At 38.8% G+C, this 14955-nt stretch overlaps 1 protein-coding gene across 2 annotated transcripts in view; it reads right to left on the reverse strand.

Annotated features, from left to right (window-relative positions):
- Positions 1-312: 312 nt before the first annotated feature.
- tshz2 (teashirt zinc finger homeobox 2) overlaps positions 313-14955 on the reverse strand; it is a 69969-nt gene continuing 55326 nt past the window's right edge. For both annotated transcript variants that reach the window (XM_065285242.2, XM_065285241.2), the window contains exon 2: positions 313-4107. In XM_065285242.2, the coding sequence (XP_065141314.1) occupies positions 1079-4042 (2964 nt within the window). In that variant the 5' untranslated portion in view covers positions 4043-4107 and the 3' untranslated portion in view covers positions 313-1078. The remainder of the gene's footprint in view (positions 4108-14955) is intronic.

Consider the following 14955-nt stretch of genomic DNA (forward strand, 5'->3'; position numbering starts at 1 on the left):
TCTTTCATTTTTTTTAGGACAATGATGTAATTACGGCTCGAACTGATTTTGCCAATTGAGAGACAATATTTTTGTAAGTAAAACCTAAAACCCACCCCAAACCCCAACCCTAACCATACACTAAAATCAGAGGGTCTAAAACAATGGTCTAAAAGCAGTTAATCCTGTTTGTAAGCTTAAACTTAAAACAAACTGTAAACTTATTTATGAAGTTGAGGACATCAACTCTTTGGCAAAATCAGGAGACCCATAATTACGTCACTTTATTCCATTCATAACAACAGATCTGAAGTAAAGACTTGTAGACGGATAGAAAATGTTAATGCTTTATTTGTATTGGTATAAAAGGTGCAGTGTTTCTTTGTCCCACAACGCATTTTCCAATGAGACCCTTATTTTCTGCAATGCTAAATATACATTAACGTGAGACATCCTTGGGTCAAACCTGTCGGGATCTGTAAGCCCACACACTGAACCTGTGCCTAAACGTGTGATTAAACTTTTATTAAAGTGCTTTTCTGTTCTATCGTCGCGACACAAACATTTTACAGAGCAAATATACTGTACATTTCAGTAAATGTTTTTAATGCGTGTCTGGCCACCTGTCCGAGCGCCCGCGTGTTCACGCGAAGACATTTTGCCAATTACAGTTAATGCATCGATCAAATTGTTTTTAAACGTAATACAGTTAAAACTTGCCATATCATACAAATAAATAGTAGTCATAGCCAGAGCTATTGCATGCAAACATCAGCATTTATGTCTCAAGCAGTAATACATTTCATTACTGGTGTGGTGCATTTGAACAGGGTGCATGTATTTATCTTTTATGATTATTTATTTTCTAACAGCACGCTTCATTCTGTCCCAGCCACAGTGCACCCCTTTAGTCTTGAATATGATGAAATGTTGATTCTGAAGTTGAAATTTAAGCATACTACATAATGTAAAACTTTAAACATTATGGAAAAAAGGGTAAAACAAAACAAATTAGACAATCTGACCCGTGTTTTATAAAAGCAGAGCAATTACAGTTATTTATCAACAAGATTACTACAGGTATTAAAAATCATCAAATCTACTCTTTGTCCATTTCGACAAACTGCGAATGATTCTCCGGTGATTTACTGTGAGTTTTACTCAAGTGAAGTTTGACTGCGTGATTGCTGGCAAATGTCCGACTGCAAAGCTTGCATTTGAACTTGGAGTCGGTTTCCTCTTCTGTGATCTGCGAGTCCGTCGGCCTCACGGTGAGAGCTTTTGAAAGTTCAGGTTCTGTTACTTTAGTCGGGTGTTCTATGGGCAGTTTGTTCATATCTTTGATCTGAAACCCGAGATGGTTCTCGAGGTGGGATATAAACGCAGTGGGCGTTCTGAATTGTGAAGCACAGTCATTGCAGTAGAAGACCGGATGGCCCGTGTCCATGTTCTTCAAAAATTTGGTCCCTCCTGTCTTTCTAAGTTGGTATTTTACATTGGCTAGCCAGTGGCTGATGGTGGTCATTGAAAGCCCTGTGAATTTTGAGATGTGCATCCTCTCCTGAGGACCAAGGTCCGACAGGAGATACTTGCCTTCGGAAGTCAGAAAAAGGCTGGAGGCGAACTGCGCTTGAAGGATGAGCAGATGCTGGGGATTCCAGTTAGACTGTCGACCTTTACGTTTGTGGACCGAGTACAACTCGTTGGACACGTCTTCGAAACGCCGCACGTCCGTCTCCAGCTTCATGACGGGCACTCTCGTCGGCATGGAGGGCTTTGGCGTCGTAGCTTTCGGAAGAACCTTCACCATATCCGCGATGTCAGAAAGTGCATGTTTCTGCGGGACTGGGGTGGAGGTCCGCATTGAGAGAGAGGGGGTTGTTTTGTTGTGTCTGTACTTTGTCAGGTCTATCGGCTGGTCGTTGTTCGTGTACATGAAACTATTGCTGGCCCTGATGGCAGCGGCTGTTGAAAGCGCCGATATGGGTTTCTCTAAACCTCTACTCAGTTCGGAAAATATAGATTGCGTGCGGTGGGAAAGAACGCTTTCCGGCCTGGGCTTGTTTGCTTTACCCAAATGATTGTTCAAGACAGACTGCAGTGCACTGAGAGGGTTTATGCTAAGTACTTCCTGGGAGTCGTTGACAAGTTCTGAAGAACCGCTGTGACCGTTGCTGGCAGGGGGGCTGGGTGATGGGTTCCCTCTGTCAGAGAAAGCCGGGCTTAACTTTCCTTTGATTGTGTCATTCTCGTCACTTACACAGTCTGCATCCAGCTTTGAAGAGAAAGAGGAGTCATCCTGACAATCACTGTCGTCATTCTCCGCCAGATCAAACCTGCTGCTCTCGCTCTCTTTGCCTTCACTTGCGACGACCCTCTCTTTTTTGATGTCCAAATTGTGATGTCCCTGGAAACTTTCAAGTGCGTGAAGGCCGTGATAGAACTTCCCCTTGGGAGTGATAGATCTGTGCTTGTGGTGGAGACTTTGCTTCAGTTGGATGGGAGGAGAAGAGGAAAATGAGGTGGACTTGATCACTCCTGAGAGTTGGTATGCTGCATGAATGCTGGGGTAAGCGCTCCAGCTGGGGGTTCCTGTTTGAGCTTTATTAATTGCAGATGCCACCGTGTTTGCTAAAGACTTCAGAATGTCCCCCCCTCCACTGGACCCTTGCTCAAGGTCCTCTTCTCTCAAATATGGATACTTAAAATCACCCTCAGTTGACTTCTGATCCTCATCCTCTTGCTTGTCCTCCTTGTCATCAGTTTTCTCTGCTTTTTCCGGAGACCTTTCTCTTGGAGTTACCCTATCTGAGTCACCCGATGCTGTGCTCTTTGGAGAAACTTTCTCTCCTTCCAGTTCGTTCATTGCTGGTTCAGCTAACGTCTGCATTTTCTCTATAGCCAGAGGGTCTAGGGCTAGCTGTTTGCCTTTCTTGGAAGCTGAATTTGTGACTTTAATGAAGTGGCCGGTGACCATCATGTGAGTGGTGAGCTGTTGAAGTGTATCGTGTGAGCTTCCGCATTCCATGCACTTTAGGATCTGAGACTTGCATGTTTCAAACTGCCACGTGTAGCTAGCACCGTTCTGATAGCCATAGCGGTTGTTGGGAGCACTGGCGGCCCCTGATGCTCTTTGGGCCTCGCTGTAACCCGGGACCCCTGTGGTGGAGTCTGGCGAACAAGGCCTTGTGGCCTCAAATGCACGTTTCTTTGATGGTGGGACTAATTTGGGGGTGAGTACTGGAATAGGTTCCTTCAAAGGCACTTTCTGGTAATGCTTCGTTTTGATCATGTGGACACTTAGATCTTGCAGCGAATCAAAAGAGTGGCCGCAGAACATGCACTTGAGCACTTTTTGGGCATCTTCCTTGCCCTCCATGTCTTGAAGATTCCTCTTCCTGTTCTTCGATGATGAAGTGGAGGCAATGTTTTGCCTGCTGTGGTTGTCATCCGTGTAGTGGCCACTCTTGTTCATGTGCACCGTCAGTTCTACCAGTGTGTCGTATGCCGCGCTGCAATCTTTGCAGCGGAACCGGCTGGCTCCGGTGAAGACCGCCCCGCACGCTTTGCTGCTTTGTCTGTACAGGTGCACGGAGCTGAAAAGATTAGGCTTCGACACAGGTTTCGGGGACAGCGTTTGCTGCAGGGTTTTTGAAAGTGCGTCCTGGTGCCAGTCAAACTCACTCTTGGCACTCCCGTTGGTGCTGTCACAGTTTGTTTTACTGCCTGTGTTACCAACCTTCAAATCTAGTCCAATTTTGGACCAATAGGAGTCTGACAGGAAGTTGGCATAGGCGGCCCTCATTTTCTCCAGGCTACTGTGCATGTCATCCTTCAGTTTCGGGCCGTTGCTCTCCGTGTCCTTTTGACTTCCTGGTGGTGAGGTTTTAAAGTCAGACAGTCTTTCGCTGCCATCGCTCAAACGGGATTCAAGCTCGACCTCCTGGTTGGACGCGACGCTGAGTGGAGAGTTCTGGATGCTGTAGTTGCTTTTATTGTCTGTCTCTTTGTCTTCTTTGTCCTTGGACGTGGGTCTCTCTGAGTTCTCCTCCTCTGCCTGCATGTCATTGTCGCCCTCTTCTTCTGTGATCGAATCCTGGGCACCGGCATCCTCATCCTGCTCATATGCTGAAGAACAGAAGAACGAGAAATAAAGACTTAAAATCTTGCATGTATTTAGATGAATTGTGATATTTACTTAGACTTTAAAGAAAAAAAAAACAATTGGTTATATTAATCCAATTTATTATAAACCATTACATGTATCTACTACTGCAATCCTTTTTCAAGAATATCACTGTTATCTTTTACTGAAGTCTGTGTGTCTTGTAATTGATACATAACAACCCACTACATTTCATCTGTTTACATAAACTGAATATGTGCAAAGTAACAAGAGCTGATTGATTTTTATCTAGGCTGGTCTAAGTGTTATCACAGTAGTCCCATTGTAAATCTATTACAAGTTTAGGTGACGCCTGCACGTGGCAAAACCCACACACACCCTCTGAATTATACAAAACTAAAGATGGCAAAGTTGATCTGAAGATATGTTTTGCTTTTTAAGATACAAAGTAAGTTCACAATGTCAAAAAAGTTCTCATTTACTGTCAATCATTTTCATCCGAAAGGAGGCACGCTCGAAAGATTCAGATACTGTGGCATAAATTCAGTTCAAATAAATACAAGCAACTTGACATCCTTTTGGTCGCATACTGTATCTTGGTTACAGATTAACCGCTATTAACTAGATTAAGAATCATTTCCTAAATCTTTCATGGCTTCTTAAACCTTACTATATTATTCACTTAATAAAACATGCCATAGTCAGTCAATTACATCAATCGTTGCGGTTAGGAAAAATCATGATTATCTATATTTCATAACCACATATTTGGATGGCACTTTGAATTTCAAGAGCTGTTACGGCAGATGTGCTCGGTTAAATATACATAGGACCTAACAGCCCGGACCAGGCACTTGCTTTTCATGTGGTTAATATTTCTTTTCGAGCTAGTAATGCTCAATGAGGGGAACTCCGGCTAAAAGTGCTGCACTATGTAGCTCTTACTTTGTCCTGAGACTTTGGATGCTGAAAATAAGACTTTTTTATCAATATTTCAGAGGTGCCTCGAGAGCAAACCTGGAGGTGAACTGCTGCCAGCAAATGGATAAAGATGGAGCTGGGATTTAACCTCTCCAAACAAACCCAAAGAATGGGGTCCTTTAAACAAGGGGCCATGCCGTGACCTTGATCTTCGGCAATGACGATCTTTCATGTCTGTTTGCATCTCAAAATGCACTTGTAGTGATGGGGGAGAATCATGTTGCATGACTTGAGATGTTTATACATAGTTTGGCCATACAAGAAGTGAAAGGTGCCGATGATTTATGTATTTAGAGCGAAAAACTTGAAATTGAACTTAAAGCACAAACGATTAAGTCATTGCAACGCTTTTTATTTGTCAACCGGCATGTTTTTGCCCGTCTCTTTGTTTACAAGACTTTTACGATAGTTGCTAATGGTGCTCCGTGAAAGTATTTACTATATAAGCAAGCAAAGTTACCATGACACCCTACACCTGGAGGGATCAATTGGGTGCTATTTGTACTGCGGAGGAAAGACAGACGGCTTAATGCGAAATGCATTAGTCAACCGCATTGCATCTTAGTGAACATGTAATACTTTTCAACCTAATAAAAGATTACGGCAGGTCTGAGGAGCGTCTCATTCAAAGCAATTAAAATGTTTTAATGCAAGTTTTATTACTTTGACATTCTGTTGGATCTGCTAAGCAATCTTACTCTCACACTTTAGGAGACTCTAAAGAAATACTTTCTAGTTTTGCTGTATTTTGTATCCTACTATATTATTTTTTTCTAGAGATGAAGGTGGGATAGCAGCACACACATTGGTTCCTCCCTAAGCTCCAGTATATCCAAGCTCCTCCAAGCACCCAGGATAGACATTAATACAACCACATGTTCGCCCTCTAGGCCCAAATCTCTCCAAAATCCTTTCATGAATGCTTACATTTCCTTTCCTCACCCATTTGTAACAGGGAGCTTGTTGTTAGCCAACGTGATGATCCTTGCCAAGTGCTGAGACTCAGAAGCACGAGATCAAACACAAAGACGCCGCTCCTCCAGACATGAGATAGACCGATCTTACCCATAATACACTGCAGTAGCCACACGAGCAGGACTTGTGCCCTACACCCTGCTTTCGTTATTAATGTTTTACCCAATACAACAACCAAAGTATAACTTCATCTTGCAAGGTGGGCCATTTCAGTAATATACATTATTTTGATTGGGTCTAAGGAGTGCATACAAAAATGATCTTTTTATAATCGCACCTCATTTATTTAAACACTCAAAGAAACGAGAATCGCTTAGCAAACTCTTACTGTACCACTGTGGATGTTGGGCACTTTGCGTTATATCAGAGCAATGAAAACAGCTGTCCGGCCAACTAGACTTACGAAATAAGGTGCTGGCACGCTTGCGCTGAGATTTAGCATGTCATAAACTTCTGTAAACCCTCCAATCTGTGTCACAACAAATTTATATCTTCAGACAGGGATATTCAAAGGTCAAAAAACCAAAGCTGTCCATCATAAATCAGGCACTAAGTGTTTCGAACATTAATCCGCTGGGAAAGACTCCTGGCATAACACAGAAGCAGCTGGATTCCAAAGAAGTGCCTGATTCTCAGCCAAACGCCTGCTGAAGAAGAGCGAAGAGAAATCGTGTGCATTAAATGCGCTTTTCACATATGATTCGTATATACAGTAGCTGCATTATTACCGTTTTTCTTACGAGTCGGTTCATATTACTGTAAATGTGATCAAAGGCTTGGAACAAAGACACTTTTTAATGGTAAAAGAAACCGGGATATATTTCCTTTTTTTGTCAGACGTTTTGATGAGCCGTATTCTAAACCTACAACAATTGTAATGAGTTAAAGATTTCGCACTTTGACGGATCAAAGTGAGAGTAATCTGTATCATTTCTTCTGGCGCCGTCATTTTAATGTAGTCATGTAAAAATTTGCTGGGTGGAAATTTCACGCAGCTAAAATTAAGTTACGCTGTACTTTTTATGGAGTTTAAAAAAGACAGTTGAAAGTGTGATATTAAAAAAAGATGGCAAAAAAGTTGAGCCTTACAAAAAAGCAATGAAAATGTAATGTGCGTGTGCAATTTAATATGGCACTTCAAAGATGAGGGTACATCAGACGTCTCTGTTCAACTCTAGCTTTAAAAATCAACCCTGAAATATAGTAATGACACAGGAAACACATAATAACTTTAATGTCTTTTCATTTCAAATAGGCCTTAAAATTTTATTATATATATATCACTAGACAGATATGAACCTACATCACCCATGTGAGCTGATGGGTCAGGTCTATTCAAAAAGACTGAATACTAAATGCAAAAACCTATATAACTGTACATAAGTACACTCTTAGGGGGTGTCTAGGGGTGTAACAATACATCCATATGTATCAATACATCAATTTTATTTTTAACGATCCGATGCATCGATGCCACACGTTAAAAAACTATTTGAGGTACCTTTATTTTGACACTCTCCACGTCCTCATCTATTGACGTAATGTCCATTTACACATTTCCGCATTTATCATTTAAATGCTTAACTTAAACAGCTTCATTAATTTATTTTTCATTTTAATATATTTTTTTTAAAGCTACCTCATTGATTGTCACTATTGCACATTTTGGCACAAAATACTGAAAGACTTTGACTGTTGCCATCATAAGCTTGACGTTATGTGACATTTTGCCCCTCATTATTCATTTTTCTTTATTTAAAAAGTGTATTTTTGTTAGTTTGTTGTTGTAAATGTTCCAATTGGGACAGAGATTGTGCCATTTTCAAAGAGTTTAATTAAATGGTCATGTTATACTGTATAATTTGGTTGCATTTGTAAGTAAAAATGTAACTGCTTAACTAGGCACGTAATGTAAAAATATAGATAAACGAATCGAATCAAACCGTATCAAGAAGTGGTATATGTATCGAAAAAAAAAAAAAAAAAAAAAACGCATCGCTGGCAGAGAAAATCGATTTTGTATCGAATCACCTAGGGGCGTCTACACCAAAGTGTTTAAACGCTGACTGTGTTTTTCACCTAAAAGCTTTGTTTATCAGTCGTGAACTATGCACAAGTTAGTTATTGTGATATTTGTCCTGCCCCTCCACTGTGATCGGACGGCCGAGTGAGAAGTAACATTCACTAGCTGAGCGTTTCACCCAAAGTTGAACATTTTTCACACACAAAAAAAACTAGCTGCTAGCTTTTTTGAAAAGCACGGCACTTCCATTGGAAACAATTGAAAACATACAATGGCATAAACGTCTTTGTGACACGCCCCCTAAAAGGAAAAGTGCTACCTGATGGCAAAATAAAAGCATTTTAGACAGTATGGAACCGTTAACATCCAACGAACCTTTCTGTTTCACTTAAGACTCTTTGTAGTGGAAAAGGGTTCTTCTTCTTTACACTACAAATAGGTAATAAAGTTTTTTTTTAAGAACCTTTGACTAAATGATTCTTTGGGGAACCAAAAATGGTACTTCACTCTTAAAAATAAAGTTGCTACAAGAGGTTCTACACAGCGATGTCATAGAAAGGTTCTTAAAACATTTTCTTTTTGTAGTCTAAAGAAGAAGAACCCTTTTTCACTACAAAGAGGTTTAAGTTAAAGAGACAGGTTCTTTGGATGTTAATGGTTCTTAGAAGAACCATTTGTTTCATTTCTTTTTATTAATCTAATAAACCTTTTTTACTTCAAAGAACATTTTTTAAAACAGGTGTTAAATGTTCTTTATGGAGCTATTCAGACAAAAATGGTTCTTCTACGACATCATAAAGCACCTTTATTTTTAGGAGTGTTCTATGAGATCGCTGTAAAGAACCTTTCATAGCATTTTTAAGAGTGTAGGAAAAAATACTTTCAAAATAAAAACAAAAAAAATTAGGTTCAATCTAATTCAACCCAAATTTAAGTATGTGTCACCAAATAAGCAAAATTAAGCAGACTGCAATACGGACAGGTTGAAAAAGGTTTTAAAGATTTATTATCAGGCTACATGATTTTATAAAGAACCCTTAACATACACAGTAGCTTTCTGTTGGAGGTAGGGGTGGGCAAAATGGGAAAAATATCATATCACGGTTGGTTTAGGCACGGTTTCACGATTTTTATCACTATTCTTTTAAAATACTATTTTGCCATTTACTGAGCCTTAATACAGCCATACTAATGCCCCCATTTAAAAATGCAGTCCTACAAGGTACTAAAAAAATATATGCGCGGAAAGTGCACGGACAGTATGTGTGCCACAGTGCATCATTTTCCCTTCTTTTATTTTCACTTCTACCAAGAACAGAAAGCTGTGGAGCATTTTCGTCACCATAATATTTGATTCCTGTTCTTTGTTGTTTGTTCTAAACTTATTTTGCAATGGTGAATCGGCTATTTTTTTTCACCCATCATATTTTTTAATGTACTGTAAATGTTGCAAATCAGTGCTGCCCTGACGGCCTGGTAGAGTAATAATTTGAATAAGTCATCATTTTGTATTGCTTCTGTGTCAAACATGCCCATCCGCGCATAGCCGCAGTGAGTATACTTGGAAAACCGGTATACCTGACCCTTACCTCGCCTTCATGTAGCGCGCGCCTTGTTGCGTACTTGATGTAGGCACGAATCACGATACAACGATGTTTCCAAAAAAGTGGATTGTTGAGACATTTTAATCATTCACGATCAAATATCGTCATATCGCACACCCCTAGTTGAAGGTTCTTTGTAGTGGAGAAGGTTTTACAAACTACGAAAAGGTTGGAAAGAAACTTTTCCTTTAGTAACTTTTAACTAATGTTTTTTGGGTGAGCAAAAAAATGCATTGAAAATAACCCTTTAAAAAACTTTTATGAGTATACCTCACATAAAAAAATGATTCATTCAAAATCTGGGTCTTACACTGTACATCAGGTCCAAAAAATTGCCACAGGTTCGGGTTGGACACGGGTCTAATTTTCTCGGGTTTGGTCTTTCTTAAAAAAAATTATTTATGCATGTGGGGTTTGGGTAAAAACTGATTAGGTACATATCTTTGGACCTGAGAAGACCTCTTGGTTAAAGGTAGATACATGTACCTAATGGTACTGTGCATATTAGGACCTTTTTAAAGGGTACCATCCCAGTGACAGCTTTTGTACCTTTATTTCTGACGGTGTAGAACAGCTAGTCAAGAACCACGGGTTCTAGATCATGTGCTCTAACAAAATGATTTGGTTTAAAACACGCTGAAACAGCTCTAATATAATACACAGAGCAATGGTAATGATAGCGCTTAAAAATGTGGCGAATGAGACATTTGAGTTTTCTCGGTGGACGTGTCCTTTCAGCGTGCCACTGCAGTGGGCTAATAACCCCCTTTGAGACGTGTGAGCTTCTGTTGGGGGTAAATCTGTCAGTCAGCATTCAGTCAGGGGTGTGATTTGCATTAGTTCAGAGCCACTATGAACTAACGTAACATTCAGGCAGTCCTGCTGAAAAAACTTTTCCTGTCACTCTCGAATTTTCCGTGCCACTGAATTGTTTTCAGTCCAGCGCCAGTCTGCCCTTCAACCGCTAATGCTAATATTTCTATCAGCACATCATCAAACATTTACCCTCGTAGCGGTAACATTTCTATCATTGATCGGTTGGCGGGCCGACCGCCGGCTGGCAGGAGTTGAACGAGAAGACAGCCGTAACGCGTTCAACCCTTCGCAGATACGCTAAAGGTAACGTTGGCGTCGCGGGAGACCCTGTAATTCTGAGACGTTGTTGACAGGTCCAGCGGCCTGGGCCACTTTCTCCACACGTCTTCTCGGCGTCTCAGGCTACAGTTTTTCGCCGGACGCGGATCGATAGCTCTTTTTACTTCTCATTGATTGTCTAGCAGCAGGAGAGACCTAAGCAGAGGCTGTTATGACATTTCTAGATTTCCCCCTGTCCTTGGAACAATCAATTACACGCGCATGGCAATCAAAACCTCTTTGCAAAATAAACCTGCTTCGTGACATTTTCATCTCCCGGATTTATGCCACGCTTTAAAAAAAGAGAGAGGGAGAGAGAAACAAGGGAAAGGCAAGATTTTCGTGTCCCATATAAAAAGGCTGTGCACGCGCACACACAAGCGCTAATGAAGCAGGTCATGCGAGTGCTGTAATCTCCACTGCAGTCAGCATTACACAGACGGGCCTTTGTTGGACACACTGGTTTGGCTATTGATTTTTGTCATAAGTTATGACAGCCAAGATCACTGTGGGTTTACCTAACTGTGCCCTAAATAGAGTTCAAGAGTCTTGCGGCATGCAGAGACTTTGATAAATCGCATGCAACACAAAGATGTTCTCATTTACCAGCAACAATACAGAAGACGGAAAAGCAACGTGGTTAAAAATATAATTTTCCCACTTCAAACAAATAAGCAAAGAAACGTTGTACATTTTTATTTTGCAGACAGCATAAGATAGATAGCCACTCAGCTTCTGCAGAGCAAGAAATTATTTTATTATGGTTTTACATTTAAATAAGCATGTTTAATATCATTATAGATGGATGTAATAAGCATGCCATAATCTGATGTTCGGTAAATCAGTTTAACGGATTGCGATGCGCCAATAATACTGTAGGTTCTACTGATGTGACGTCAATTAATACTTAACAGGCCCAATTAAATCATTTCCCATGCGGTGCCAAGCCTGAGGCGCACAGAGAGCGGTGTTAACATTCTCAAACATCGAAATTTACATTGACCTGCAGTGAGAAATACCAGATTTCAGCATTAAGCACAATTAGTCTACTGTTTTGCCTCTGCTAATATTATTTAGAAAGTCTGTCTGATATTACAGTATTGTGCTGTTTGCGTTTATGCATCATAACATTAGCTGTTACTGTAAAAATACATATTACAATATTGTGTTTTTGGTTATATTACTTATTCATTTACTTACTTATTCATTTAGCTGACGCTTTTATCCAAAGCGACTTACAAATGCTATATATGTCAGAGGTTGTACACCTCTGGAGCAACTAGGGGTTAAGTGTCTTGCTCAGGGACACAATGGTGGGTCACAGTGGATTCGAACCCGGGTCTCTCACACCTAAGGCCAGTGTCTTATCCACTGCGCCATCACCAACCATGACATTCACTGTTATTGTAAAATACATATTATAGTATTGTGCTCTTTGCATCTATGCATGCATGATATTAGCTATTGCTACAAAACAGACATAACATTATTGTGTAGTTTGCATCTATAGCATGAACTATTATTGTAAAATACACATTGCAGTATTGTGTTGTTTGAATCTACTGTATGCATGCATGGTATTAGCTATTGATATAAATCAGACATAACAGTATTGTGAAGTTTGCATCTATGCATTATGACATTAGCTCTTACTTTAAAATATATACTGTATTACAGTATTGTGCTGTTTGCTTATGCATCAATGACAGTGATCAATGACAATGCTATTACTGTAAAATAAAAATTACAGTATGTGTTGTTTGCATCTATGCATCCATGACATTAGCTATTACCGTAAAATACATATTACATTATTGTGCTGTTTGCATCTATGCATCTATAGCATTAACCATTATTGTACACATTGCAGTATTGTATTGTTTGCATCTATGCATGCATGGTATTAGCTATTACTGTAAAATAAATATTACAGTATGTGTTGTTTGCATCTATGCATCCATGACATTAGCTATTACCGTAAAATACATATTACAGTATTGTGCTGTTTGCATCTATGCCTCTATAGCATTAACCATTATTATACACATTGCAGTATTGTATTGTTTGGATCTATGCATGCATGGTATTAGCTATTGCTATAAAACAGACATAACAGTATTGTGCTGTTTGCTTATATGCATCTATGACAATAGCTATTACTGTAAAATAAATATTACAGCATGTGTTGTTTGCATCTATGCATGCATGACATGAGCTATTACTGTAAAATACATAATACAGTATTGTGCTGTTTGCATCTATGCATCTATAGCATTAACCATTATTGTACACATTGCAGTATTGTATTGTTTGGATCTATGCATGCATGGTATTAGCTATTGATATAAATCAGACATAACAGTATTGTGAAGTTTGCATCTATGCATTATGACATTAGCTCTTACTTTAAAATATATACTGTATTACAGTACAGTGCTGTTTGCTTATGCATCAATGACAATAGCTATTACTGTAAAATAAAAATTACAGTATGTGTTGTTTGCATCTATGCATCCATGACATTAGCTATTACCGTAAAATACATATTACAGTATTGTGCTGTTTGCATCTATGCCTCTATAGCATTAACCATTATTATACACATTGCAGTATTGTATTGTTTGGATCTATGCATGCATGGTATTAGCTATTGCTATAAAACAGACATAACAGTATTGTGCTGTTTGCTTATATGCATCTATGACAATAGCTATTACTGTAAAATAAATATTACAGCATGTGTTGTTTGCATCTATGCATGCATGACACGAGCTATTACTGTAAAATACATAATACAGTATTGTGCTGTTTGCATCTATGCATCTATAGCATTAACCATTATTGTACACATTGCAGTATTGTATTGTTTGGATCTATGCATGCATGGTATTAGCTATTGCTATAAAACAGACATAACAGTATTGTGCTGTTTGCTTATATGCATCTATGACAATAGCTATTACTGTAAAATAAATATTACAGCATGTGTTGTTTGCATCTATGCATGCATGACACGAGCTATTACTGTAAAATACATAATACAGTATTGTGCTGTTTGCATCTATGCATCTATAGCATTAACCATTATTGTACACATTGCAGTATTGTATTGTTTGGATCTATGCATGCATGGTATTAGCTATTGCTATAAAACAGACATAACAGTATTGTGAAGTTTGCATCTATGCATCCTGACATAAGCTATTACTGTAAAATATATACTGTATTACAGTATTGTGCTGTTTGCTTCTATGCATCAATGACAATAGCTATTACTGTAAAATTAATATTACAGTATGTGTTGTTTGCATCTATGCATCCATGACATTAGCTATTACCGTAAAATACATATTACATTATTGTGCTGTTTGCATCTATGCATCTATAGCATTAACCATTATTGTACACATTGCAGTATTGTATTGTTTGCATCTATGCATGCATGGTATTAGCTATTACTGTAAAATTAATATTACAGTATGTGTTGTTTGCATCAATGCATCCATGACTTTAGCTATTACCGTAAAATACATATTAAATTATTGTGCTGTTTGCATCTATGCATCTATAGCATTAACCATTATTGTACACATTGCAGTATTGTATTGTTTGCATCTATGCATGCATGGTATTAGCTATTGCTATAAAACAGACATAACAGTATTGTGCTGTTTGCTTATATGCATCTATGACAATAGCTATTACTGTAAAATAAATATTACAGCATGTGTTGTTTGCATCTATGCATGCATGACATTAGCTATTACTGTAAAATACATAATACAGTATTGTGCTGTTTGCATCTATGCATTTATATAATTAACCATTATTGTACACATTGCAGTATTGTGTTGTTTGCATCTATGCATGCATGGTATTAGCTATTGCTATAAAACAGTCATAACAGCATTGTGTAGTTTGCATCTATTCATCCTGACATAAGCTATTACTGTAAAATATATACTGTATTACAGTATTGTGCTGTTTGCTTCTATGCATCAATGACAATAGCTATTACTGTAAAATTAATATTACAGTATGTGTTGTTTGCATCTATGCATGCATGACATGAGCTATTACTGTAAAATACATAATACAGTATTGTGCTGTTTGCATCTATGCATTTATATAAT

Source organism: Paramisgurnus dabryanus, chromosome 21 (genome assembly GCF_030506205.2).
Source record: "Paramisgurnus dabryanus chromosome 21, PD_genome_1.1, whole genome shotgun sequence".
NCBI classification, from domain to species: Eukaryota; Metazoa; Chordata; class Actinopteri; order Cypriniformes; family Cobitidae; genus Paramisgurnus; species Paramisgurnus dabryanus.